Genomic DNA, 25,365 nt, shown 5'->3' with positions numbered 1-25,365 from the left:
TGACACCAGCTCTGGTGACCTACAGTGACCTTCTCCATGGATAACTAGCCAGACCTCTCTGAAAAAAGTCTATATCCTACTTGGGACTTGGTCTGGTGAGAGATGCTGAGCAACTTCTCAGAGCAAAGCCCACCCATGTCCCCTGACCTTCTCCACTCATATCTTTGCTACCAGAACTACATTTAACACCAAACCTTCCCTGATCCTGGTGGAAGCTCTTCTGAAGCTCTGAAATAAAAGTTAATTAATACAGGACTATGAAGGGTAGGGACAAGTGGAGAAAGATAAAGACAGTTGTGTAAGGTAATGACCTGTATGGATAATTTAGGGGTTCTGGTCCAGACAGGATGGTTGGTCACATGTAAAGCAAGTGGGATGCTCTGTGCAACAGCTTCCAGAGACTTTATTTAAAATACTATTTTTTTAAAATAGGCTTTAATCTGATTTCAGAGCATTTGGGCAGTAATATATAATCTTGCCCACTTTTTTCATTTGGGTGAAGCTGTTCAAAAGTTCAGCCACTTTGATAGTGTGGTGTCCTTGTTTTCAGCTCTTGGATCTTCTTACACCTTTGAATTAATATGGAAGCCTATTTCCATACTGTCAGGTAGTAACTACCCACGCCTAGTGGTCAAATTTGGACTTTCTTTGTAAGTGCCTTTCCTGTCTTGTTACTCCTGCTTTATCTATCATAAACCCTCCAATGGCCAGTGCATGTGGTGACAATTCTTTTCTGTGCCATTTACTGAAGTAAATGCTGGTCTGTAGAATGTGATTTTTGAATGTGCTTTGCCCAATGGAAGTAGGTGTCAACAGCTCCTGTTTCAGTTCTTGTTAGAGTTTTTGTATTGACTATTTTGCCACCTGCCACTGCTGTCCCTTGCATAGCAGAGGCTGGTTCTGCTCTCCAGGCCTGTTCTGAGGTAGAAGTGGCACATTTCTACTGCTGAGTGAATGGAACAGTGGCACACAGCAGCATTGCTCTGCTGTGGGCTCCAGAGAGCATTTCAAATGGAATAAATCCTGCAGTCCTGTTAAAACCATGCCAAAACACTTTTAAGACTGGGCAAGTATTAATAGCAGGCTGACATGGGTTTCTGGTGGAGTGTCATCTCTAGCTTTAGCCACCTTGGGCAGGAGGATCTCTGAGGGGTTTCAAAGCCAAAACCTGTGAGGCTCTTTCTCTCCTTAGTGGGGGAAGGAACTGATGGTCAGACCTCCAAATGGTGTTAGATATGTTCCCTGTTTAAACCATCGATCCAGGAACAGAAAGTCCATGTTCCTAGATCTTTTAGAAGAGTCACTCTTAGAGGATAAGGTTGCCAAGTCTTCCAGAACTTTAATTATCATGCTGTAATTCCATCTGCAACCTTAATAGAGGCGATGTCGTGAGTGGTGATCTGCTTTCATCCTCCTTTTGCATACCATGGGCTGATACACCAATGTCTGCATTTTTGGCATTCTTGATTTTCAGGTTTTTTCTCTCAAAACCAGAAGAGAGACTGCATGAAAGTCAAAAGAAGTACAGTCAGTCGTCAATGCAGTTGAGGTAGAATTTGCACAGCTGCCAAAATGAGATTCAGATATTTTACTGGGTGACACAAAACAAATGTTTAATTCATAGTTGTGTAACACTTTAAATAAATATCACTTGGCCACCCTCTAATGAGGATATGCTTGACCATTGACACCTCGTATTCTGGCTGTAGTTTCTCTCACTAGTTTTTATGGCAGGCTGTACATGTTTTAGAAAAAACAACATTCAAAATACAATTCATTCAATCTTGTCTAAAATGGGTCTTCAGTTTTGTAACATTGTGTTTGAAACCCTGCATTTAAATTGCTGCTTTCAAACAGCCTTCAGGATGCAAACTGAGCTTAAAACTGAGTTTTATGGAGCAATAAACTGTAATGTCATATACTGGTGATGGCAGCACACAGCTACTGTCTGCTTTTGACTAAGAACCCAAATATTTCTCCTCCATTTTGCCTTCTTGAGAGCCATTTGCTTATTCCCTGCATCCCATGCCATGCTGGACCCACCTGCACGTTGGTTTTCTGGAGGTTTAGCCTGTGCTTGACAAGGGGAGCAGTTTGTGAGCCTGGCTGCACAAAGGAAGCAGAAGTTTGGTTAGTGATTATTCTTTCTCACTGCTTTTTGTTGCATAACCAGAACTGTTTCTTGGACAAACCAGCCAGAGTGTGAAGAGGAAGGGAAAATCCATGGGAATAATGGAGCAGCTGGAGGAGGCTCCCCCTGCTCCTGGTTGTAACTGGCGGGAGTAGAAGGAACACATAACCACAGCCATTGTAAATATGGATTTCCTAGGTAAACAGAGATTTGTGGAGCACAAATCTCATCCACTGCAGTGAGTTATTTGTTGCAGGTGTAGCGAGTCCCTTCTGCTCTCTCCACAGCTGCTGTTTCTCACCAGGCTTGTGTCCTTTTCCTAAGAGCTGAGCATCTGTGATTTGGGGCAGCCTTAGTTCTTAAGGTATTATCACATTAGCACTGTGCTGTTCCTTCTGGGAAGGTAGGAAGTTAGGGTTAAATGAAGGTAGGAAGAAGTTAGGGTTAAATGAAGGTAGGAAGAAGTTAGGGTTAAATGAAGGTAGGAAGAAGTTATAGTTAAATTAAGGTATAAAGAAGTTAGGTTTAAATGAAGATAGAAGGAAGTTAGGGTTAAATGAAGGTAGGAAGTTGGAGTTAAAGGAAGGTAGGAAGAAGTTAGGGTTAAAGGAAGGTAGGAAGAAATTAGGGTTAAATGAAGGCAGCCGAGGGGAGGCAGCTCTTGCCCACTGCAAGTGCTTGGTGGGGCTGTGGAGCTCCAGCAGCTTCTCAGATCAGCTCCCCCCTGGTTTATGTCAGCAGTGAGACCCAGTTGGTGCTGATAAACCTTTGGCTGTTTCAGTTTTGCTGAGGAGGGCTTGGCAGGAGATCACACACCTCTCCCAGCATCTTCCCAGAGCGCCTCGGCAAAGGGGCTGCAGCTCTTCCACAACGTTCTTGGATGGAAAGCTGCTCCAGAAGCTCACTAGCACCACTCTCCTGTCTTCAGGCACAGCCCTTCCTGCTGCTTGTGTCGCTGCCAGGACTCAAACATCAGGGAAACCAGAATGTTTGCACTGTGAGCTAATCTACTCTTTAAAGATGTTAGATAATGTAATAAAATAGCTCAGCGGTGCATTGCAATTACCTTTCACATTTCGTCATGCTTCGAAAATTTTTGTCTTCTGAAACTAGGACTGTATTTTTAGTACAGTGCAATCAAAAATGTCTGGCCAAGAACCTGATATAGTACCTAGGAAAATGGAAATATTCCTTTAAATGTCTTCCAGAGCTGTGGTTTCCGCTGAGTATTAAACTCCGTTTGTTATGTCGTGATTACATACTTTGGTCTGGGTGATATATGGCTTGGTTTTATAATTCCATATATATGGACAGTTTGATCTCTTCCTTGTATTTTTAATAACAGAAAGCAGAATGTGGACTTTTATTTTAGCATGATGTAAGCATAATTATTCAGTGGGCAAGAGAATCAAGATTACATTCTTTTGCTTGCCACTGAGGCTTACAGATTTATTATTGTTTTGTTTTTTTCCTTCATGGTTATGGCCAAAAGATTCATGCTATTAAAACCTAAACCATTATGTCAGGGTAATGGTTTCTGTAACTTGGAAGTGAAGAAAGAAACCGAATCTAGAGCTGGCTAAGTCACCCCTGGGTTTGGAGTGGATTCGACATTTGGATTTGATATCATTCAGTAGTGGCATGAATTAGTGCATCTCTTACAAACCTGCATCATGATTCACAAAGTTCAGTGCTCCTGGCATTCTGCAGCATTCAGGGCACAAATTATTAGCAGTGGTCTCAACTGCTCTCATAAACTACAACCTCTTGCTGTCATCTGCTCTTTTCCAGTCTCCAGTATTTCTCTTTTCCTGTAAGGAAATTTCCAGGCTGGCATTTATTGCACCACTTCCTATCTAACAGGGTGTCTGTGCAGGACTGCTCAGCTCCTGCTGCCACCTTGAGTGAGCCATCAGCTCTTGTAACCACACACTTCTCGTGGCCTTGAGCCACCTGGTCCCTGTCCAGCTGCTCTCCTGTGGAGCACAAAGCAGGCCCAGAGCAGATAAATGTCCTTTCAAGACAATTCCAGTCTCAGTACCAGTGTGCGTTGTCTGAGGGATGAAGATGAGAAGGATGTTGTGGGTAGGGTTGGGTTTTGATGTGGGTTTTTTGATGCTGTGGGGTTGTTTTACTTTCCCTTTAACCTTTTGACAAAGCAGAGAGGCTGGGTTGGGTGGTTTCTGTCCCCTGCAGAGTGGACAGGAGGGCAATGCCACAGGAGAAATGCAACATGCAGGGAGCCCAGGAACGTGGATTTCCAGGGGGAGGGAGGTTTTCTTTGATAGAATTCTTGTCTCATTGCAAATAACATTGTACATCTGCTGAGATGATGCTGTTTCTCTGCTGGTGGGTCCCAGAACCTGGGCACTCATCCCTGCTGCCAGGGGACAGTGCCTGCTGGGGTCAGGACTCTGCTGGGTCCTCATGTTCTGGCCACGTCACTTCAGTCCCAGCCATAAAACCTCTTTCTTAGAAATCCTCCAAGTGTGAAATCCCAGTCCTCAAGAACAGGCAGTACTTTGGCTTGAAATGAGCATAAAGCAGTGAGCACTACAACATGTTGTGCAAATCTCATGTGTTTGTGTCCTCTCCCCTTCTAAACGAGGCAAAGAAGAGTCCTTGGGAGTTGATGGATTTAGTGGGGTTTGTATGTGATTTCTTTTAATGTGCTTCAAATTAGTCACAGTGCTTTATTTCCTAGGCTTTGTTAAGCTTGTGGTCTGACCAGATTGTGATAGTCACTCCTCACAGTTTACTCAATACTAGTTTTAATATCCGGATATAGATTTCTCCAATATCCTGCAATGCTGCTTTTCTGGATAATGCTAATACCAAACAGTCTGGGATGCACCAGGCCCCTGAGCTACATTTTAAGGTCAGCTTAATGCTTTCCATCTCTCATCTTTGCACAACACAGACTCCTGCTACGTGTTGGGGTTTTTTTAGGACATAAAGTACCCAAAAGGAGGTTCTTACTTAAGAAGTACTATGAGACAGCACAATGGTGCTGCCAACTTGCCCCTTCTGGTCTGATCTGTCCTTCTCCCTTCTACTCTCCCTCTGTCTTTGCTCCTCTCCTTTTCTATCTGTGAGAAATATCCAGCAATGCACTGTTTCCATGGAAAACAAATGTCCAGGAGATCATCTCTGTATTCTTCTGGCTTAAAGATCTGTAGAAATAAATGCCATTCCAGAGGGGAGAATAAAAATTCTCTTCTGACAGTTTGCTTGACAAAAAGGTGGCACACTGAACAGATTTGGCTCGATTTGTTGCCTCTGTTTCTGTGGCACTACTGAATTAGCTGTTAAAATTTCTGTGAAGGGAGGAAACAACTGTTTTGAAAGTCAAGTGGCCAAACTTCTCTCAGAGGCAGAGATTTGCTAGTTGCTGGTGTGTATTGAAGCACTTCTGGACCAGGTGTAGATTTGCTCTCTCCAAACAGAAGAAAGAGCCTTTGAACATATTATCATTGCCTTAAAAATAAAAAAGAAAACTCTAGCCTCAGGCATTTGACAGGGGGCCAGACCTCAGAGGACAGCTGAAGAGAGGCAGACAGGTTTCTAACATCTGGTTTGGGTGGGTGGATTATATTTGACTTTGGCATTGACATCAAGACAAGGCAGGGCTTGATGAAGAGCACGGTCCCGCAGCCTGCATGACATTCCCTGGCTCTGGGATGGGAAATCCCCAATGGGGATGGGCAAAACAGCCGTGAAATGGGGGTGAGAATCCATGCAAAGCTCTTTCTGTAGTCTTCAGAGAAAAGCACTGCTGGATCGGGCATCCCAGCTCAGGTTGTGGCTATGGAGGACGTCCCTGACAGATGTCCTTGAGCAGAGTGAGAGCTGTCCTCCCACCCAGGGCTCTGGGGGTGCCTCTGGGCCCTGCCAGATGAGCTGTGCTGAGCAGTGCTGCTCTTTCAAGACTCACATAATGTGTCAGTGCCCATTTGGTTTTCTGACACAAGGTGCAGCCCCCAGGACTGAGTCAGCCCTGGATCCCTCTGCCACCAGCTGAGCCTGTTCCCAAAATCTGGCTCTTGATGGAGGTTTCCAAGCCTGCTCTTGGCTAGGAGTTGGGAGCACCTATTTGCTCATGGGATGCACGTCAGAGCCCGGATTAGCTCAGCTGAAAACCGCACTGAGCTCAGGAACAACCTGCAGTTCAGATGCTGCGGGGATATCTCGGAGGAGTTCTGAGGAAAGGGCAGAAAGCCGTGCTGTGTGTCCCTCTGAAAGCCCCATTGAAGGGCTCTGGCTCCCTCGTGGCCGTGCCTTTGTGGCACAGCAGAGGAACACAGTCCCCATGCAGGACCCTGCCTGCTGCCTCTGAGCCACGGTGATTTACAGCCCCCCGAGGACACCAGGGCCCGTTCCAGTGCAGCTTTAGGCTGTCAGGCTGTAAATTGTCTTGGTTCAGGAGCTACTTCAAAGCAACCCAGGCTTCCTGCAGCAAGGAGAAGGCTTTTTGGCAAAGCCAGCACAAGTAATTTGCTATTCACGAGTCAAATCCCTGAAATGTCCTCGATCAGCAACTAAAACTGGGTCATAAGAAGACAAGGCATTGCTGTCTGCTGAAGGAAGCTGCAGACTCCACTGGCCTTCTCCATCTGTTGGCTAAAGCTCCTTCTGCATTCTCAGCAATGCTTTCCCTCCCTCCCTGCCTCTCTCTGTTGAGCACACGTGGGGTTGCTCACAGCAGCAGGACCTTGACCCAACAGGCAAACCCACCCAGCAGATCTCCCATCGCCCCTGTCTCCCAGATGAGTGGAAAAATGTCAGTGGAGTATGGGAAAGTCACTAATGAAAATGACAAATTCCTCCAAGCTGCTTGGTTTCCAAATCTAGAGAGGCTGCAGTGGCCAAGGGAGAGGGACAGGAAGCAGCAGCTGGGTGCAAGCTGAGGCTCGTAGGCTGCAGGCCTCAGCTGGAGGGATGGAGGGACCAAGCCATGGTAGCTGCAGGCAATGGGCACAAGGTTTGGAGCCTGTGGCAGCTTGGCTGCAGCCAGCAGAACAAAGTGTGCCCCAGGTTGGAAGCAAAGAAGACCCTAGAAAGACCCAAAAATCTTTGTATGTGTGGCTAATATTCAAAAGAGAGTTAACTTGTGTTGTGTGATTAGCAAATCCTTCCCCAAGCTGTGTGAGTATTTGAGACTGGTTTTTTTTCCTTTCCATTTCTAATGCATTTACATTCAGCATAATTGGATTTATCAGCATCCACATCTCCTGTTTTAATTTAGAGCATTAGAAAGGGAGCAGTTGAATATTCTTTTTGTCAGAGCTGGATGATGGATGGTGAACATCAGCAAGGCTTAAACACCCCTGTGGAGGTGAAGCCCTGGCTCTGACAGACTGTGTGTAATGCAAGAGGCACTTGGTTACAGAGGGCTGCAGAGTAATGCTGCTTGTTCCTTGTCCAAGCTGTGCCAGACAGCAAACTTGCAGAAAACCTCAGACCATATACAGTTAGCCAGCAACACTGTGTGAAATCTTTAACCATATTTGAACGAACGGGCTGCCTTGGACACGGCCAGGAGGGAAATGCCAGTCTGCCTGACAGCTCGTTTTAATCATGAGAAAGTTGTTCCACTGACAGGAGGACAATAAAAAACTGTGGCTGCCTAGAAAGATGTTGCCTTCCTTCTAGTTCTGAGCATATGTGAAACTGCAGAGGAATGGGTTGGTCCCAGACCTGTGCACGTGCTTCTCCCTTCTTTCATTACCTTTTTCCCTTCTCTCACCCCTTTTCCCTTCTTTCACCATTTTTCTTTCCAGGGTGTTGAATCTGCACCCACCCTGCCAACCCCTATCCAAATGAGTAATTAGTAAGTCACTGCTTTCTCCTAAAAAGTGACTTGTTTTAAATATATTATCCCTCATGCTTCAGCAAAGCAAGCAATAAAAATAGGTGACCTTTGTAGTTAGAGCTATTAATGCTCAATTTATGGTGCTTTTGGGTTACAGGGCAGGAAAGGCAAATTCTTGAGAGATTTATCAGCCCTCTGAATGGGCAAACCTTGCCTGTTGATCCCTTATTGATCAAGGAGCTGTATCTTCTCTAACCCAGCTGCCATGTATTGCACTTATTTTAGATGGCAGAGCTGTTTGAGGCAGGGACCTTGTCATGGAATGGTTCTGGCAGTGCCACGTCTCCACTGGATGATGTACATGTGTTTTCCAGTGATGAGACAAAGGGCAGATTTTGTTTTTAAACTCAGCCCAGAAGAGCAGGAAGGCTGTAAGTCGTGCGTGGTAATGGTACAAGCATTGAGGAGCCCTTGTGCAATCATCATCTCACTGTGGAAATTCTTTCTGCAGCAGCTGCGTTACTGCTCATTACCACCACAGCCTCCTAAAGCTCTGCTCTCCCCAGGCCAGGGCTCAGCTGTGGATCCTCGTGGGCTGACTGAAACATGTGGCTTCTCCACATAAAACAAGGGTTTGTGACTTTATTTCCCTCCCCTCCTTGGAGCAATTGCTAAACAATTCCTTGGGAAAAAAAAAAAAGTGCACGCGTTTCATATAGACACTTGAGAACAATGCTGTGCAGCTTTGGTGAGCCCTGGAAACTGTCACCCTGTGCTGCTCCCCGTGTGAAACAAGCTGGTGATTGAGTCCAGGCCCTTGGAGGCAGTCTTCAAACCAGCTCCAGAAATGGTGGCTCTGGCTGAAAAACCAGATTGAAGATGAAGAACCACTCTGAGCTCACAGGAGGGTGAAAGAGGAGTGAATCCCTCTGCCTGTGTCACAAATGTTGTGTCTGGGCACTGGTTCTGTGGGAGGTCTGTGAGGAACTCCATAGCTCGTTCTAGTTTTCTTCCAACAGGAGTAAAAGGAGATTTCTTTTAAATCCAGTTTAATTTGAGCTCCTCCTTCATTGCTGGATGCCAGGGAGGGGTGTACTGAGATGAGCTCAGCTGGCTGAGCATGGTGCTAATAACACCAAGGTTGTGGGTTTCATCCCAGTATGGGCCATTCACTTAGGAGTTGGACTCAGTGATCCCTCTGGGTCCCTTCCAACTCAGAATATTCTGTGATTGCTGTGACTGTGATTACTGCAGACAGCAGACCTGAGCAGGAAGCCCAGCACAGCCTCGTGCTGCCAGCTCGGAGCAGAGCAGCCTTCAGCAGCAGCCAACCACGGATATCTCAGCATGACCCTGGAGAAAACAGCTGGAGAGCACCATTGGAGCACTCAGTGAGATCCAAGCCTGGAGGATGGCTGTGCCATGCACAGTGTTCACCATCACCTTGTCCTTTGTGCTGTTGCAAACCAGGTGACACCAGTGAGACACGAGCAGAGCCTCGTTGTTCCAGCAGGACCAAGTGGACAGAGAGAGCCCTGAGTGTTACTTGCATGCTGGCTGGTTCTGTGTTTCAGATAACCCCACCAGCTTCAAGTGGTGTGCAGCTGCCACCTCCTAGGGACAGGCCATCAGCAATTCGCAAGGGGCTGAGGTTTCAAGAGTTCCTCCTGAACAACATCCCTTCTTCCTGCTGCTTGCCTGGCAGAGGCACAGCACAGCACAGCAGCACTCATGGAGTGGCTGTTGTGGCATCTGGGAGGAGGCTTCACCAGCAGAGGAATTAGAAATGTTATATTTTCCAGTTTTCTGTGAGTTTTCATCAGCTGATACTGATGTGGCTGGCAGAGAAGTGCTTTTACATCAGTTGTTAGGAAAGCATGATGCAGATGGATTTATAAATGAAGTTATGGAAGATGCTCTCTCTCTTTGAGGCTGTTCTGGCACTGCAGCTCTGAGGGCAGCAGCTTTGACACAGGCAGTTGAGCAGTTGGCCTTGTCTTGGGGATTTAATTCAGCATTTCCAGCTTCCTTCCTTGCCCTTTCCAAAAGGTGTATTCCTGACACAAATCTTCTCAAGGGATGAGCAAGCATGGTCTGTTGCCATGAAAAAGGGGCTGTGGCTCTCCTCATCCAAAATGGTTCTGCTTAAGCTGGAAGTGATGAATGTCTTGCAAATGAATCTGTTTTTTAAAATACACCCCCACCTTTTTACATGCAGGGAAGAACTGCAGCTATTGTGAGGCTGAATCTTTGCCTAATTAAATTCACAGTAATCTCCTGTGAAGGCTCAAGAGCTTTGTGCTGACTGCCTCAGCCCTGTCCTTCATTGCTGGTACTGTGACATTGTCCCCCTGTGCCTGCTCTGGGGTGGAGGGTCCTGAAACATCCTGCAGCAGCAGGAGCTGTGCTGGTGGGCACACATGGGCAGGACTGGCAGGGAGGGATCCTGCAGACAGAGCCCCTGGAGCCACTGCTTCCCCTGGGCTTCTTGCAGAGTCTGGTGTTGGCAGAGCTCTGGGGTGGTGTGTGATGCAGGAGCACTGCTGTCCCCATCCAGTCTGGCAGGGAGGCTGTGCTGCTCCAGCTTGGGTTTCTGATGTTGGGCTGATGCTGAGATGGTGGGTGGCTGCCTGGGCTGCAGCTGAAATTTCTCCAGGGTTTCTTCTCCACTCCCCTTTAAGCAGCAGCTTTTGGTAGCCTTGCCAAGTGGACCAAAAAGCTCCTCATCCATCATGGCTCACAGCTCCTACGAAACCACTGGATGTGGAAAGCAGCTCCCAAATAGGAATCTTTGAATTCCATGAACAAAAGTATTTCTAAATTGATTACATTACTGCTTCTTGAAAACACATGGTGGAAAATCACACAGCAGTCCAGAAGAGGTCTTCTCTTCTGTAGGCTGTGTTCAGAGGAGACTGCATCCCTCTAAGTCTGTTTTTAGCATCCAAAATATATTGGCCAGAGTGTCAGAAGCTTTCTGCTCATCATCTCCAAGAAACTCCCCTTCAAGGGTCATGTGCTGCTCCTCTGGAATCTTAACACTTTGCATGAGAAAGAGCAGATACAGACTTCCAGGGCTGTGGCTCTGGCTTTCACGGGCCTGTTGAAATGCATAATGAAAAACAAGTTTTCTTGTGCTCTGCCTGTACTGTGGAGTAAAAGTGTGGAGTTGACAACAAGGAAAAGAAATGCTGAGATGCAGCAGATTCAGCGGGCAAGTAATCTGGCATCATCCCTGAGTCTGGCCTTTGAATGAGCAATCAGCAGGGAGTCGCTGTGTCCCTGGTTTTGTTTGGATGTGGGACAGAGGCTGGAGAGGGAGAGCTGAATCATTTGCCCCATGGGTCAGAGCCTTGACTTGAGCAAGGGCGAGCCTTGTGAGGAGCAGCACTTTGCACCAGCACTCGTAATTTGGAAATTATGTTAGGAGCAACTTTTGATTACACTTTCTCAGGCAATCCCAATGACAATTAGTCATTTGCACCTACCATGTTCTGCTTCTTCAATAGCTGTAGCGAAGAACATTTGTTAATGTTTAGTGGTATTTTACTTGTTTTTGTTTCTGTCAAATCAGAACCTTTTGGACAAAAACCTCCAAATCACATCCAGCTCTCCTAAGGTTTACACTGTTAAATCTAAATATCCTCACTGGCACATTCTGTTTTATCTGGTTTCTGTATCCTCATTTAGACCATGAAGCTCAGTTTAGTGCAGGGCCAGGAGGAGGGAAGCTTTCTGCCTCCTGGCTGGAGGATCTCAGTTCCCAAGTGCCTTGGACTGCTCCCACGTGTAGGTTTTGGGTAATGAGATTGTGGAGCTCAGGGTCAGAGGTGAGGTACTCAATGCCAGTTTTGAAGACCCATTCATTTTTGCAGGTTTTCTTCTTTCCCTTGCCAAGCTGGAAATACTTTAAAGGCTGCTTGGTTTGAGAAACTGTAAATGAATAAGTAATTTTTAAGCTCTTCTACTTGCTTAAACAAGAAAGGATTGGGATAAAAACACTTGTTTAATTAAACAGCTACTTGGTATGGTTCACAAAAGCTTGAACTCCAGCAGTAACTCTCCTAATTCACAGATTCCTTGGGAATTCAATGACCTTGAGTTTGCTGTGCTTGAAACTTGCCTGAGTTCTTGGCTTCCTTTCTGGAATACTTTGGAGAGGAGAGCAGTGCAGGAGGCACTGCAAGGCTCTCGAGTGAGACCAGCACTGTTCCACTTAGGATCATATGAGAAGAGGCATTTGTGTTGTGCAGAATAAACTTCTTGCTTCAGAGCATGCCTGGGCTTACTGCACTCAGAGGTCACATCTGCCTCTGCTGCCCCAGCCATGGAAATTTTGAGTACCGACTGCTCAGGATGATTTTGTTGCCTCTCTTTATGAAACAAAGCAAACGTGAACCAGCAGTACATGATGAAATTTGTGTGAGAAGTGACTTGTCTGAAGAAACACATCATTTAATCGTGCTCCAGAGCTCAGGGCTTCACCTGCCAGCTGAGAGGAAAGTCTGATCTCCCAGCAGCAAGTGGCATTTCCTGCATCCTTTCCTGTGGTGGCAACTGGGGAGCTTAAAGCCATGAACGAGTGGCCAAGTTCACTGGAAGTGAGTGTTTATCCATTACTTCCCTGTGTTTGTCTCCATCATAATAACTCTGTCTGAGGAGTGGCTTCAGTCATGTCAGTGTTTAGCTGTGGGATATAAAGCATCAGGATTTAAACAGAAAGAACCCTGAATACGCAGAGTTGTATCCAGGGTGTCCCTACAGTCTTCCCCTCTAACAGAGGGAAGTCACAAAATGCTGCTGCTCCTTTCCCTTGGCAAAATTTTTCATCAGTTGAGCTGTATTGGTGATGTATAAACCAGAAAACTGGAGATGTGTTGTGGTTAATCAGTGCAAAGTGGCAAAATGGTGCTGGTGCAGTTCCTTGGGATGAGGTAGCAGAAGGACTTTAATTTCCTTTCAGCAGGAGCTGCCCCCTTGCCTCCAGCTGTGGCACATCTTTGTGAGGAGGAGATGGACCTGAGCATCCTGCCTGGCTTTGGCTGCCGAGCTGTGGGGCTGTCCCAGCACCTGCATTGCTCCTGTAGCAGAACAGCTCCACACTGGGACCCACATCCTCATCCCCTCCTGACAGAGGTGCTCTGAGCTCAGTGACATTAACCATCATTGGGCTTTCAATTAGCTGGGCTTTGTATTGAAACCCATCTTGGGCATTTCGAAACCTGCCACAGAACATGTCTTATCCATGATTGCTGTTCCTGAGGCTTGTGGGGCTGTGTTTTCTGGGCTCTGGTAGCACAATCTGGAGCTGTGAGAGAAAGCCCTCGGGGGCTAATCCGTGGCTGCGGGCCAGTTTCTGCATAAACTGGTCTTATTTTTAAAGTCCATTTTCTCCAGTACACTTTTTTTTGGCCTGCAAAAGAGTTCTTCATTTAAAATGAAGAACATAACACTCTCTCCTTTCAGTTGGTCTTTTGGACATGAGCCAGCAGTGCCCACAACAGCTGTACCACAGTTTAAACATTCAGTCTCTAATGGTTTGGGGAACATTAGGGTTTTTAAGGCTTCAACAGGTCTAGAGTAAATAGTGGTCAATAAAGAGTAGCTCTTCTTTGTATCCCTATGCTCTCAGTGCTCTGCACTAGAATAAAGCATGCTTAGAATATAATCATTGCAAAATTAATATCCATGAAAGGTTCTTTTTTTTTAAAAAAAAAAAAGAATCATAGAAAAACCAGTTTCACTAGAAGAAGAGTTTGCAAGAGTTCAGCTCTCAAGACTCTGGTAACAGGCATGGGGAATTTGGCACGTAATGTCTGTGGGAGACGTGCATGTCCTGGGCTTGTGTCACTCCCCACGTGCGTCTTTAGTGACTGGGAGAAGCAAATAAATCACAGGTATTCCCTTCTCTATGGCCTTCTTCCACCCACCTATTGGTGATGTACACAAGAGTTAATTCTGATTTTGTGTCTTCCTTATGGCTGTCCAGTGTTGCATGGAGTCAAAAGCCAGTGTGTGCTAATTGGTGATATTTAGCACAGTGCTTTGGACCCACATATGGTAAGAAATTATATTGGCAATGATTGGTGATAGGTGGGCATTGCCCCTGTTTGTGATTGAACCCAGTGCTGGGGAGCCTTAATGATTTGGGCAAATCAGTGTTGGTGGAGCTGTCAAATGGCCCGGAGGGAGCTGCTCATTTCCTTCATCTCCTTCGAGTGTGTAGGTGTGGGTGAGCAAAGAGAATCCATGTGGGGCTGGTTTCTGGCACAAAGCCCTGGGGCCTCACAGCCCTTCTGTGGCCCTGGGTCCTGTGTCCACCAGTGCCTCGGCCCGAGAAGGGTTAAACTGCTCTGCTGGCCACTGGCCACTCGGGCTTTGTGTGCAGCACTCGGTGCCACTGTGAAGCAATGGTTTGTAACTCCTTGTACTCTCTGTAGGGAGTTGTTTAACCCCTTCCACCACCCTTCTTTGTGTTTCCTGCTGGTGTGGGGTGTACCTTGGCTCCCTGGGGGGATCAGAGCTGCGGGATCCTGGCACAGCCCGTGCCTGCTGCTGAGTGCCAGGGACAGGGGGGACACTGCAGCAGGAGAGGGGGAGACTTCACAGAGAAAACATGGAATGTGCCAGCCTTGCAAGGCATTCTCCTGAAAAATGGGATTATATAAAAGCCGGGCTACTGTGGTGCTTCTCATTAGCTGCACGGCAGGGTTGGCCGGAGGCAGGGCTCGGGCAGTTGCCACCTTCTTGGCTGGAGCAAGGTGCATGTTAATTGATGCTTCAGTTGTAAATTGCTTTGTGTTGGAGCCCCACTAAAGGCTTGCTGAGATAGGTTTTATTCTCAGTTTTTGAAGCAAGCTACTTTTGGGAGGGGGCGGGAAGGAGTATTAGAAGGTAACCGGTCTACCTAAGAGGTTACTCCTGTGTGGCAAGCCAGAGCTTTAAAATACACTTCTTAATTTTAATTTGTGCCATTTGCTAGGGGTTGCTATCTTTACTTCCATTGGGATGTTTCATAACATTTTCCTACCCATCAGTATTCTATTAAAACTTCGTTGTGTAATCTGAAAGCCTTTCTGCTTGTCATGGTTTCCTCTTCAGAATGCCCTAGGTAGCAATTTTGGAGTAAATGCATTCAGGCTGCATGGTCTTGATTTTGTTGTCTTATAAATTCAAAACAAGACTTGAAATTAAATCCTATTGTAAATTTTCCTTTAAATAATGGTGGCCTAATGATGTGATTTAAGAATTTTTATCTGATGTCACAGGACTCCTGGAAAAGCCTCTGCCTATAGTTGTTGTTAAAATGTCAGTGAAATTGGTTACCGTATACATTTAATACTTGTAGTTTCACATGTGTGTAGTGTTAGAGGATAGATCAGTGTTGTCAGTAGAATTAGTGGGTCCTGCAGTGTTGGACTGAGCCTGTTCTTCTCATGAGAGCTCTCCACTGCAATAAATGGTGCTCACAGGACTGACCTAAGTGGGTGTGATTTAAGGTCTCCTAGAGCCCTTCACAGCAGCAGCCAGGTTCAAAGTGACCAAAAACATAAAGCTTTATTAGTAGAGGAAACAATACAGGGATACAAATGAAGAACAGTCTTTTGGATGAGTGGAAAAAACGTGTTTCTTGGGAAAGCATGAGGTTCATTCAGTTTGGATAACTCTGCTGGACGTGGGATAAGCCTGGCTAACCTCTGCCCGTGGCGCTCTGTTCAGTCCTGCTTGCCTTCTAAAGGGATATTATCCATCTCGACAGGCAGCTCATCTGAGGCTGCCAAGGGGCCATGGCCAAGATGTTCTCCTTTGGCTGCGTTCTGTGCAGATCCATCCATCCTCTGGCCTGGATTGCTCCCAGACAGCGTGCACGCAGCAGGGATCACTTGGGGAGAGCGGGAAGAAGGTGAACTTGAAGGAGAAGGGGGTGGGGGACTGCTGGTGACCCACGAAATAAACGTCCTTTCTTTCTCAGTCCTGCTGCAATCCCTCCCTCGCTCCTTTGCAGTGATTTACGTTTGCTCAGATTCAATCCCTGCTCCCAGTGGGCTCAGGCTGCTCCGTGCTGTTGGCGGCGATACGCCCAAAGTCAGGTTTCAGCATGCACACAGGCAGCTTGTTGAGATAGAGCAATTAAATCCAGGTGTAATTTTATCCCTGAGCTTCAGTGTCTGTCCACAATAATGGGAAAAATGCAACCGAAGGCCTAATAAAACAGGACTTGTGCTGGCTCTGAGCAGCTGGTAAAAGAAGGTTTCTGTCCTGGTGATTTCCTTTTTAGTGCTCTGTTTGATTGCCATCATATTTGAGACCTTCTCCCTTTTATTGAGTTTGGCTCTTTGCTGACCTTTTACACAAGCTTTATTGCTCTGTTTCCTGTGGCAGATTCTACTGCCAGTAACAGAGTTTGCATCCCATATTGAATGAGGGTGCTGTGTCAGCTCTAGCAGGTTGATGACATTTATGCTGTGACATAGAATCTGCCCGTGGTCTTTTTAAATTTCCATTATCTAAGCTGGTATATACCTTTGGTCTCAAGGTTTTATTTTCAGTTTATTTTCCACATTATCATCCTGGTTTGCCTTTCACGATATCAGCTACTGCCTGAGCTGCTGAGGACTGTAAAGCTGGTTGGTCTGCTTTCCTAAGACTTGTGAATCTAATCTCAGCTCACTGGCTTCCTGTTTTGAAATAGCAAATGCCACGTTAAAGATGTTTTTATTCTGGTGTACGTGTGCATCCTGTATTACTTGACTTCTGGAACTCTAGGAATCTCAGGTGCACTTTACTGTCCATTGACATTTTAAAATGACAGATGTAGCTTTGCATTGCAGCACTTGAGGTTACGATATTTGGCATCTTGACTAAAACATTCAGCAACCTGCATTTTTAATGCCTAAACCTGGATTTTTAATGCCTAAATGTCATTTGGGTTTAATGGAAAAGGTGTTGTCCGATTTGCTTAGTATGTACATGGCATCCCTTTTTATTCTTCTTTATTATTTATATGAAAACAATGGGAAACAAATGAATAATGAGAGTTTTGCAGTGAACACTTCACGGTGTTATTTTCCTGGTGATGGTGTGTTGTTGTTGTGAAATGAGCTTACAATGGACTTACTGCAGAATTGTTTGGCCGCCGGTGATACCTCTAGAATGGGCTGCAGTAATCCCAAATCCATTATAGATGTTTCTTTCACCAGTTCACAATGAATAATCCTCTTAATTTCCTTGAATAGCAGCTGGTATTGCTACAACCTGTGCCTAAACCCAAGCACAGCTTATTCAGAAAGCCTTCTGGCCCTGTGAGCGAGGGGGAATTCTCTCCCAGCAGGGTAGCGTGGGCAAACGTTCACAGGGTCAGCTCTGCCAGGCTCTGACTTCTCCTCTCTCTCTCTCTCTCTCCCCTAGATGCAGCAGCTGTTCTATGAGAATTACGAGAAGAACAAGAAAGGCTACATCCGTGACCTGAGGAACAGCAAGATCCACCGAGCCATAACGCTGCACCCCAACAAGAACCCCCCGTACCAGTACAGGCTGCACAGCTACATGCTGAGCCGCAAGATCGCCGAGCTGCGCCACCGCACCGTGCAGCTGCACCGCGAGATCGTGCTCATGAGCAAGTACAGCAACACCGAAATCCACAAGGAGGACCTGCAGCTGGGCATGCCGCCCTCCTTCATGCGCTTCCAGCCCCGCCACCGCGAGGAGATCCTGGAGTGGGAGTTCCTTACGGGGAAGTATCTGTACTCGGGTGCCGACGGGCAGCCGCCCCGCAGAGGGATGGACTCGTCCCAGCGCGAGGCGTTGGATGACATCGTGATGCAGGTGATGGAAATGATCAACGCCAACGCCAAGACGCGGGGGAGGATCATTGATTTCAAGGAGATACAGTATGGATACCGCAGGGTGAACCCCATGTACGGAGCAGAGTACGTGCTGGACCTGCTGCTTCTCTACAAGAAGCACAAAGGGAAGAAGATGACGGTTCCCGTGAGGAGGCACGCGTACCTGCAGCAGACCTTCAGCAAGGTCCAGTTCATGGAGCATGAAGAGATGGACGCCAAAGAGCTGGCCAGCAAAATCAACCAGGATTCTGGGTCCTTGTCCTTCCTCTCCAACTCACTGAAGATGTTTGTCCCCTTCCAGCTCAGCAGGTCCAAAGCAGAAAGGAAGGAGCTCAAAGACAAGAAGATCAACATCCTGATGCCTCTCTCCGGGCGGTTCGACATGTTTGCGAGGTTCATGGGAATTTTGAAAAGACTTGCCTCATTCCAAACCAGAACGTCAAGCTGGTTGTCCTGCTTTTCAATTCCAACTCCAACCCTGACAAAGCAAAGCAGATCGAGCTGATGAGAGATTACCGCTCCAAATACCCCAAGGCTGACATGCAGGTTCTGCCGGTGTCGGGGGAGTTCTCAAGGGCACTGGCTCTGGAAGTCGGATCTTCTCAGTTCCAGAACGAATCTTTACTTTTCTTCTGTGATGTTGACTTAGTGTTTACCACAGAATTCCTCCAGCGGTGTAGAGCCAACACAGTTTTGGGTCAGCAAGTGTATTTTCCCATCATTTTTAGCCAGTATGATCCAAAGATTGTTTATAGTGGAAAGGTTCCTAGTGACAATCATTTTGCCTTCACTCAGAAAACAGGTTTCTGGAGGAACTATGGCTTTGGTATCACCTGTATTTACAAAGGTGACCTGCTTCGAGCGGGTGGCTTTGATGTCTCCATCCAAGGTTGGGGCCTTGAAGATGTAGATCTATTTAACAAAGTCATTCAAGCTGGCTTAAAAACTTTCAGAAGCCAAGAAATTGGAGTAGTCCATGTGCATCACCCTGTTTTTTGTGACCCTAATCTTGATCCAAAACAATATAAAATGTGCTTGGGGTCCAAAGCTTCAACTTATGGGTCCACACAACAGCTGGCTGAAATATGGTTTGAAAAAAACGACCCAAATTTTGGGAAAAGCAGCAATACTAATGGCTCAGTGAGGACAGCCTAATGTCCAGCTATGCTGGAAAAGACTTTTTTTTTAATTATCTAATTTATTTTTGGGAAAATGTTTTTTGATAATTCACTTTTAAAAGACCACACAGGATATATTTTAGAAATCATCGTTGTTTTCTTACAAAGCGCTCGTTTTGAGAAGAACAAGGCCCTTGGGTGTTTTTTGTTGTTGTGTTTTTGGTTTTGAACAAAACTGTGATCAATATTTGCCTTCAAACAAAAAAAAAAAAAGAAAAAAAAGAAAAAAAAATTGTTTAAGAGTTATCTGATCAGCGTAAATCTAACTTGAATTAGAATTTCCTTATGAACAAAAGATTGTTTCCTACCGTTTCCGTTGCCGTCTTCACGGCTGGGATTCTGTAAATGTGGACCTGAGCGTGCAAAGCCAAGTGACAAAACGCTGTGTCTAAATGTTTTTGGTGTGACTGCTACCGTGCAAAGATTCTGCTCCTTTGGTTCAGGATTAGCCATTAATTCTCAAATTGCGTTAGAAAATCCGAGTCGCTGTGGCGATGAGCAAGGGTGGTAATCGCAGGAGGGGTTTTTGTTTTTCCCTAATAGCTGATTATTTCAGTTTAAAAATACACCTCCACTTACGATGGGCAGGCAAGGGAAGGAAGTAAGCACAAGCCGTGATCCGGTTAGTCCTTGTAGAAATTGTTGTGTTTGGAATGCTGGGGGAAGCCGTGGTGGGTTCTGTGTTCTGTCCTCAGCTGCCCTCCGAGGCTGAGCCGGGCACCAGGGAATGCTGAGGAGCCAGGGGAAGGGGCTGGGGATGGGAATCTCTGGCAGCCAAACGACAGCACACAATGAACAATCCAAGATCCCCGAGGAGAACATGGAGAACTCCTCTGCCCCGAGTGTCCCGCGCCCGATCGCGTCCATTCCTTCGGTCACCTGATGTTAATGGGAACAATTATTACATTTGATTGCTAGTTTTGTTTTGGGACTTTTTTTTTTTTCCTGTATCTGCTAGACCGTTAATTTATTTAATATCCATTGTTTTAGGTTCTTGACCTTTCCTTGAATATCTGTTAGTCATTTTAATATTTTATATATATATATATGCGTGTGTAAATATATATATATATATATTAGGAATGTATTGCATCTTCTCACTGATAAGGTAGTGTACATCATACTTACAGTAAATGATCTCCAAAGATTACTTTCTAAAGTATTTTTTCATGGATCTTTTTTTTTTCTCCCCCAAATTTCTTCAACATTTTTGGAATGACTTCAGTGAGTTTAGGAATTTTTTTGGTATTCTAAGAGGAACTGGGGATGAGGAGGCTGAATACAAGGAAAGTGTGATCCCTATGAGTTAACACCTAGCAAGGTAAGAGAAAATACACTAAATAAAGTGCCTTAAAGCCAGATAGGGAACCCTGTACACTGAGACTTAGACAGTGACTGGACATGGTCATTGAAGCAGATGATCTCTTGGGACCTATGTACCTGTAAATATCCTGCTCAGCAGAAACAGAAAATAAAAACCAGCGAACAATATATTTTTCTATCGTATCCTCCAGCCCCATTTCATCCCATTGCCCTCAGTTCCACTTTGCCTGCCCTTTGCCCGTTGGGAAGTGGAGGCAAGTGAAGGAATGGAGAAAACCCAAGGCTTTGGTGGTTGTTGCCACGTTTGAAGGGATCTTACAGTGCAATTGCTATTCCAGTAGAAGAAATAACCATTGTTTACATGTGTATGGAATATGAACTGCAACTAGCATAGAGTCTGTGTCTTACAATGTTCATCATTTTCTGGTGACAGTCCCAAGGATGTAGGTGCATGGAAAATTTTTCTTTTCCTCCTCTCTTTTTTTTTCCTTTCTTTCTTTTTTTTTTTTTAAGATTTGCTTCTAAGATGCAATAAAGATTTTTTTATTTGCAATTGGAGCTGCTCACGTTGTCAGTCCATGTCGTTCCACCCAGCAGAGGCACAGAGTCACACACTTGGGAAGTAAGCCCAGGTAAAAGGATCTCTCTCTTCCAAAGGGTTTTAACTTCTGTGTTGTGGTCTGGGATGAGCCCAGGGTTTACATCTTGGCAGAAAAAACCCATTCATCAGGAGCTGGTGCTGATGAGCTGTGCCATTCCCTGGTTTTGGCTTTTTCCTTATGAAAATGTTAAAAGTACTTCTGCTGCCTGAAAATACCCCTAAGTGTACATTTCAAATGCATACAGTGACAAGGGTCCTTGGTGCCCTAATGTTTTGTGTGTTCAAAACACAGTAAAAATAATAACTAAGTGGGTTGAACACTTATTTTTTAATAGCTCTAGGAGTTGTTTGGTGTTGGTGTGAGGACAAAATTAAGTCCCAAAGCAAGAATCTTAGGTATTGCAGAGATGTTTCTTCACACAAGGGAAAGGGAAAAGAAAAAAACCACCAAAACCAAAACAAACAAACAAAAAAACCCAGCTTGTATTTGTGGTACAGAAAAGAGCTTAAAGAAAATGCACCCCAAAGAATGGCAGCAAAAAGGAGGAAAAAAAGCCCGTACTTGTACTGTATTTATTAACATTTATGATTATGTAGGACTTTTTTTAGCCCATAACAGCTGGTAAAAGCAGAATGTAACTGGAAAAAGCCATTTTGAGAACAGCACCATGTGGTATTGGGGTTTTTTTCCTCAGTTGCTGCAGTTCTAATTCTGCTGTCAAATCTCTATTAAGACTGAGTTCTGTACCAAACTTGCAGCAGCCCTCGAGGCCTCACATCGCAATTGATCACATATTTTATGGACTCACAACTTAAGAGAAGTCCATTTTAAAGTAAAGTTTTAATTATAACCCTTTATGACAAAGTCTAAACACATAAACTCCATTTTATACTATAGTAAGTGGCATTTGCTGCCCCACTTGTAAGGAACTGGACAGAAGTGGAAATCATCAGCTGGTAGGTGCTAACCCAGCCTTGACAAAAATCCCTTCTGGGGCTGGGACATTTCATCCTCAATTTACTCTGGTTGTTTGCTTCGAACAGAAGTTTCCTTCACCCTGAGGAAGCAGGAAAATCATGGAGGGTTTTCCTCTGGGCCACAGAGGTGTGAGAAAATGAGATGGTGTCATCCTGAAAATGAAGGATGTGGTGCCCAGTCACGTCCTGTCTGTAGAGATGCTTCTGTTCTTTATTAAAACAATTAAAAATGTGAGACACTTCTTTCCCTCGTTATTCTGGTGCAGGTAACCTGGGTTGGATGCTGTGGCATCCTCACAGCAGTAAAACTCCCACCCACACAGAGCTTTGCAGCCCCTGGGGACATGGTGTTAAACCCTTCACCTTCTCTGCTCACCCCTGGATGAGGAGCTGGATTTATTAACTCTGCTTTCTCAAAGCTTTTCCCTCCTGCTCAAGGATCAACGATGGCAAAAAGAGGCCAAGGGAGATGGGGGAAAATGTGGGTCCAGAAAGGCAGTGGGTACTCTGGTGACAGTCATGCTGGATGTGACTGTTTACATGGGACATTATTTATCTGTGACTTTGCAGAGTCACAGCCCATGGAAGGATTTCAGGTTTTGGTCCTGTGGGCACAGTGGGGGTTTATTACCCGGAAAACTCAGTGCCCAGCTCCAGCCCCGTGTGGCTCCCCTGGACCTGGCTGGATGGTTCCTTTCAGCACAATCAGCACAAAGTCCTGCTGACCCAAATCTGCTTACTCTGAGTTTTTGTGGAAGCCTCTAACTTTACATTGCAAATTATTATCCTGAGCTGTTTCGCATGAATACTTGCTAAAAATACTCGGCTTGCACAGCCAGCCACAGCCGGGAGCTTTTGGAAAGAAAACCTTGCAGAGGCATTAAAAATGGGGAGAAGGTCCAGGCCCCACTGGGCTCCTCCTCTGCTCTGGCCTTGGTGATCCCTGGGCTGGTGGGACACTGCCCTGTTTTAATGAAGGTTTTGTACCCAGTGGACTCTGCCAATGTGAGTTAATGTGCTGACCAGAGCAAATTCAGGGGTTTGATCCCAGTTGGAGCTCAACAGGCACCTCCTTCCAGGCTTAGGCAGCCTTGGAGACAACCTGGGCTCCCCAGCCAAGGCAGTGCATCCCATGTGGAATCCTTTCCAACTATTTTCCTGGATTTTACCTGGCTGCTGCTGCCAGAGGCACTTTTATTCCTCACGTCCGAACTGCTGCCGACACTCCCAGGTGTAAGGAGTGTGTCCACGTCCTTTCCAAGCTCCAGAACCATCTCCCAGGTCTCCTCCAGCCCAGGAATCCCTACCACCTTCTAAATCACTTTTATGGGTGGAATGAAAAAAATTAAATTAACATAAAAAAAAAAACCCAGCCCAAATACTGGGCTGGCTGAATTTACTTTCACACTTTAATTCAATAAAAATCTCAACTTTAATTGACCTGAATCAGCTCCAACATTTCCAGCAGGCTGGGCTGGATTCTCTTGGAAATGGGGGGGTCCCCCCTGTTTGGTTGGGGGTGTCAGGAGGATTTTGTCAGGGTCCTGCTCCACCTTTTAGAAAAAGAATACAAAAGAGTAACACCACCTTTGTTTATTACTGACTTTTCACCTAGAGGGCTCCCAAAAGGGGCAGAGTTTAAAGTGGTTCTGTGATAAAACAAACTTCCAGTGCAAACAGGCTGGGATGTGGGGCAGATAAAGGCTGTTTGCTGTGCCAGGATGGCTCTGAGTGCTGGGGCAGGACCATAACAGCCCTGGGAAACCTGAACAGCTGTGGATGTTCCACTCATGGGCTGGGATGGGCTCTGTCCCTCTGCCAGCATCACTTGGCAGTGATTTCCCAAGTGCTGAGCAGGTGAGCTCAGCCCCATCCCAGGCACCATTCTTATCCCAAACCCCATTCCTGGTCCCATCCTTTTCCTCATTTTCATCCCCATCCCCAGTTCCATCCCTGGCCCCATCCTCACCCTAATTTTCATCACAATCTCCACCCTCATTCCCATCCCCATCCCCAACCCCATCCTTACCCTGCTCCACCTGGGTTAAGCCCCTGAAGCCCAACCCAGCTCCCATCCAGGGGTAAGCTGAGGACAGGCCTGAAATAACCAGGATATTTCCTGTCCTTTTCAAGCTTGCTTAAAGAAAACTCATTTCCTCTGTCCTTTCTGTAGCAGAATACAAAGCAGCCAGTGCTGCCCCTTTCCCCACCTCCCTTAGAAATCACCTTTTTCCTTATGCTGGAGCTGAGAGCCCTTGGTGCTGTGTGGGATGAGGAGCATCCTGCTGCTGTGTCAATGTTCACCTGCCTTCCCTGTCCTGGGGGCACAAGAGGTGGGGTTATGCTCTAATATATCAAATTACAGCAATTCCTGCCCACTGTGCAGGGCACTGTGTGCCATGAGGCAGAGCCAGCCCTTCTTTCCCTTCCTGGCAGAATGAGCTGTAATATTCCCATTTTCTTACACATGGAGGGGTAGGTTGGGTTTGGACAGCCCCAGGCTGGTGGGGTCTGTGCACCCACAGTGCTGGGGCCCCACAATGTCCTGAGTGAGCATCAGGATATGGGATGCAACCAGTGATTTGTCCCTACGTCATGCCTCCTCCCAAAAATACTCAGGCCATGCCCTGAACTGGGATATTGGGCACAGCTGTTCTTCATCCCAGGGCCTGACTCTGCACTGATACCAGCAAAGAGACAGCCCAAACCAGGAATAGGAATCAGTATCCAATTGAATATAATCCTTTCAAAGCAGGTAAAGGACCATGGAGCACTCCAGGGAAAAGCCCAGGGAGCTGTGTGGCTCTGCTCTCAGCAGTGAGGGAGTGAAGCTGGGGGTGCTTTTGGGCTCAGTTAATCCCAGGCAGGTCCTGTTCATCTCTTTTTGCTTCCTTTATGAGTAAATAACACGCCTGGCACCCCCTGCCCTCCCACTGCTGGTGCTGGGGGTTAATCCACTCCCAGAGCATCCGCTTCCCCCCCAGCACCAAGCCCAATCTGTTCTCTTGCCTCTCCTCAGGCAGCAGAAGGAATAACCCCCTGCCAGGACCCTGCTTGAGCTTATATTTATCAGCTGAAATAAAATAGTGAGGACTGAGATAGGTGCAGCTCCCCCAGACCCACACCTGGGGCTCGTGCTGCCCCTTTGTTCCCGGGCTCTGGGGCTTTTCCTGCCTTTGGCTGTGACCCCACCCCTTCCCCCTGATGCCCCTCACCTGTACCTGCCATCAGGAGAACAGGCTTTGCTGGTGGGAGAGATGGAAAGGAGCACTGAAATATCAAACTGTTTGAACTGGTGGGAGCTGATTTAATTTTGGTTTTAATGTCTGTTTATTTCTGCCCTTGGGGAATCATTCCTGCAGCACGTGCAGTGCTCACTTAATGGAGCCTTGTGCTAATGAGGTTTCAGGTCTGCTGAAGGGGGAGGATTTTGTTCTTATTACTCAGGCTCTCAGCTGCTTTTGGGAACCAACCCCCTGCTCCCAGAGGTTTTGAGA

The 25,365-nt window shown here is 46.2% G+C and overlaps 1 protein-coding gene across 1 annotated transcript in view; it reads left to right on the top strand.

Annotated features, from left to right (window-relative positions):
* Window positions 1-22,103, top strand: part of CHSY1 (chondroitin sulfate synthase 1) — a 76,717-nt gene extending 54,614 nt beyond the window's left edge. Inside the window, 2 exon segments of the mRNA XM_036389804.2 lie at window positions 17,352-18,183; window positions 18,186-22,103. Coding sequence (XP_036245697.1) covers window positions 17,352-18,183; window positions 18,186-18,943 — 1,590 coding nt within the window. The 3' untranslated portion in view covers window positions 18,944-22,103.
* The last annotated feature ends 3,262 nt before the right edge of the window (window positions 22,104-25,365 follow it).

Source organism: Molothrus ater, chromosome 13, assembly GCF_012460135.2.
Source record: "Molothrus ater isolate BHLD 08-10-18 breed brown headed cowbird chromosome 13, BPBGC_Mater_1.1, whole genome shotgun sequence".
NCBI lineage: Eukaryota > Metazoa > Chordata > Aves > Passeriformes > Icteridae > Molothrus > Molothrus ater.
This window is presented reverse-complemented; position numbering and strand designations above follow the sequence as displayed.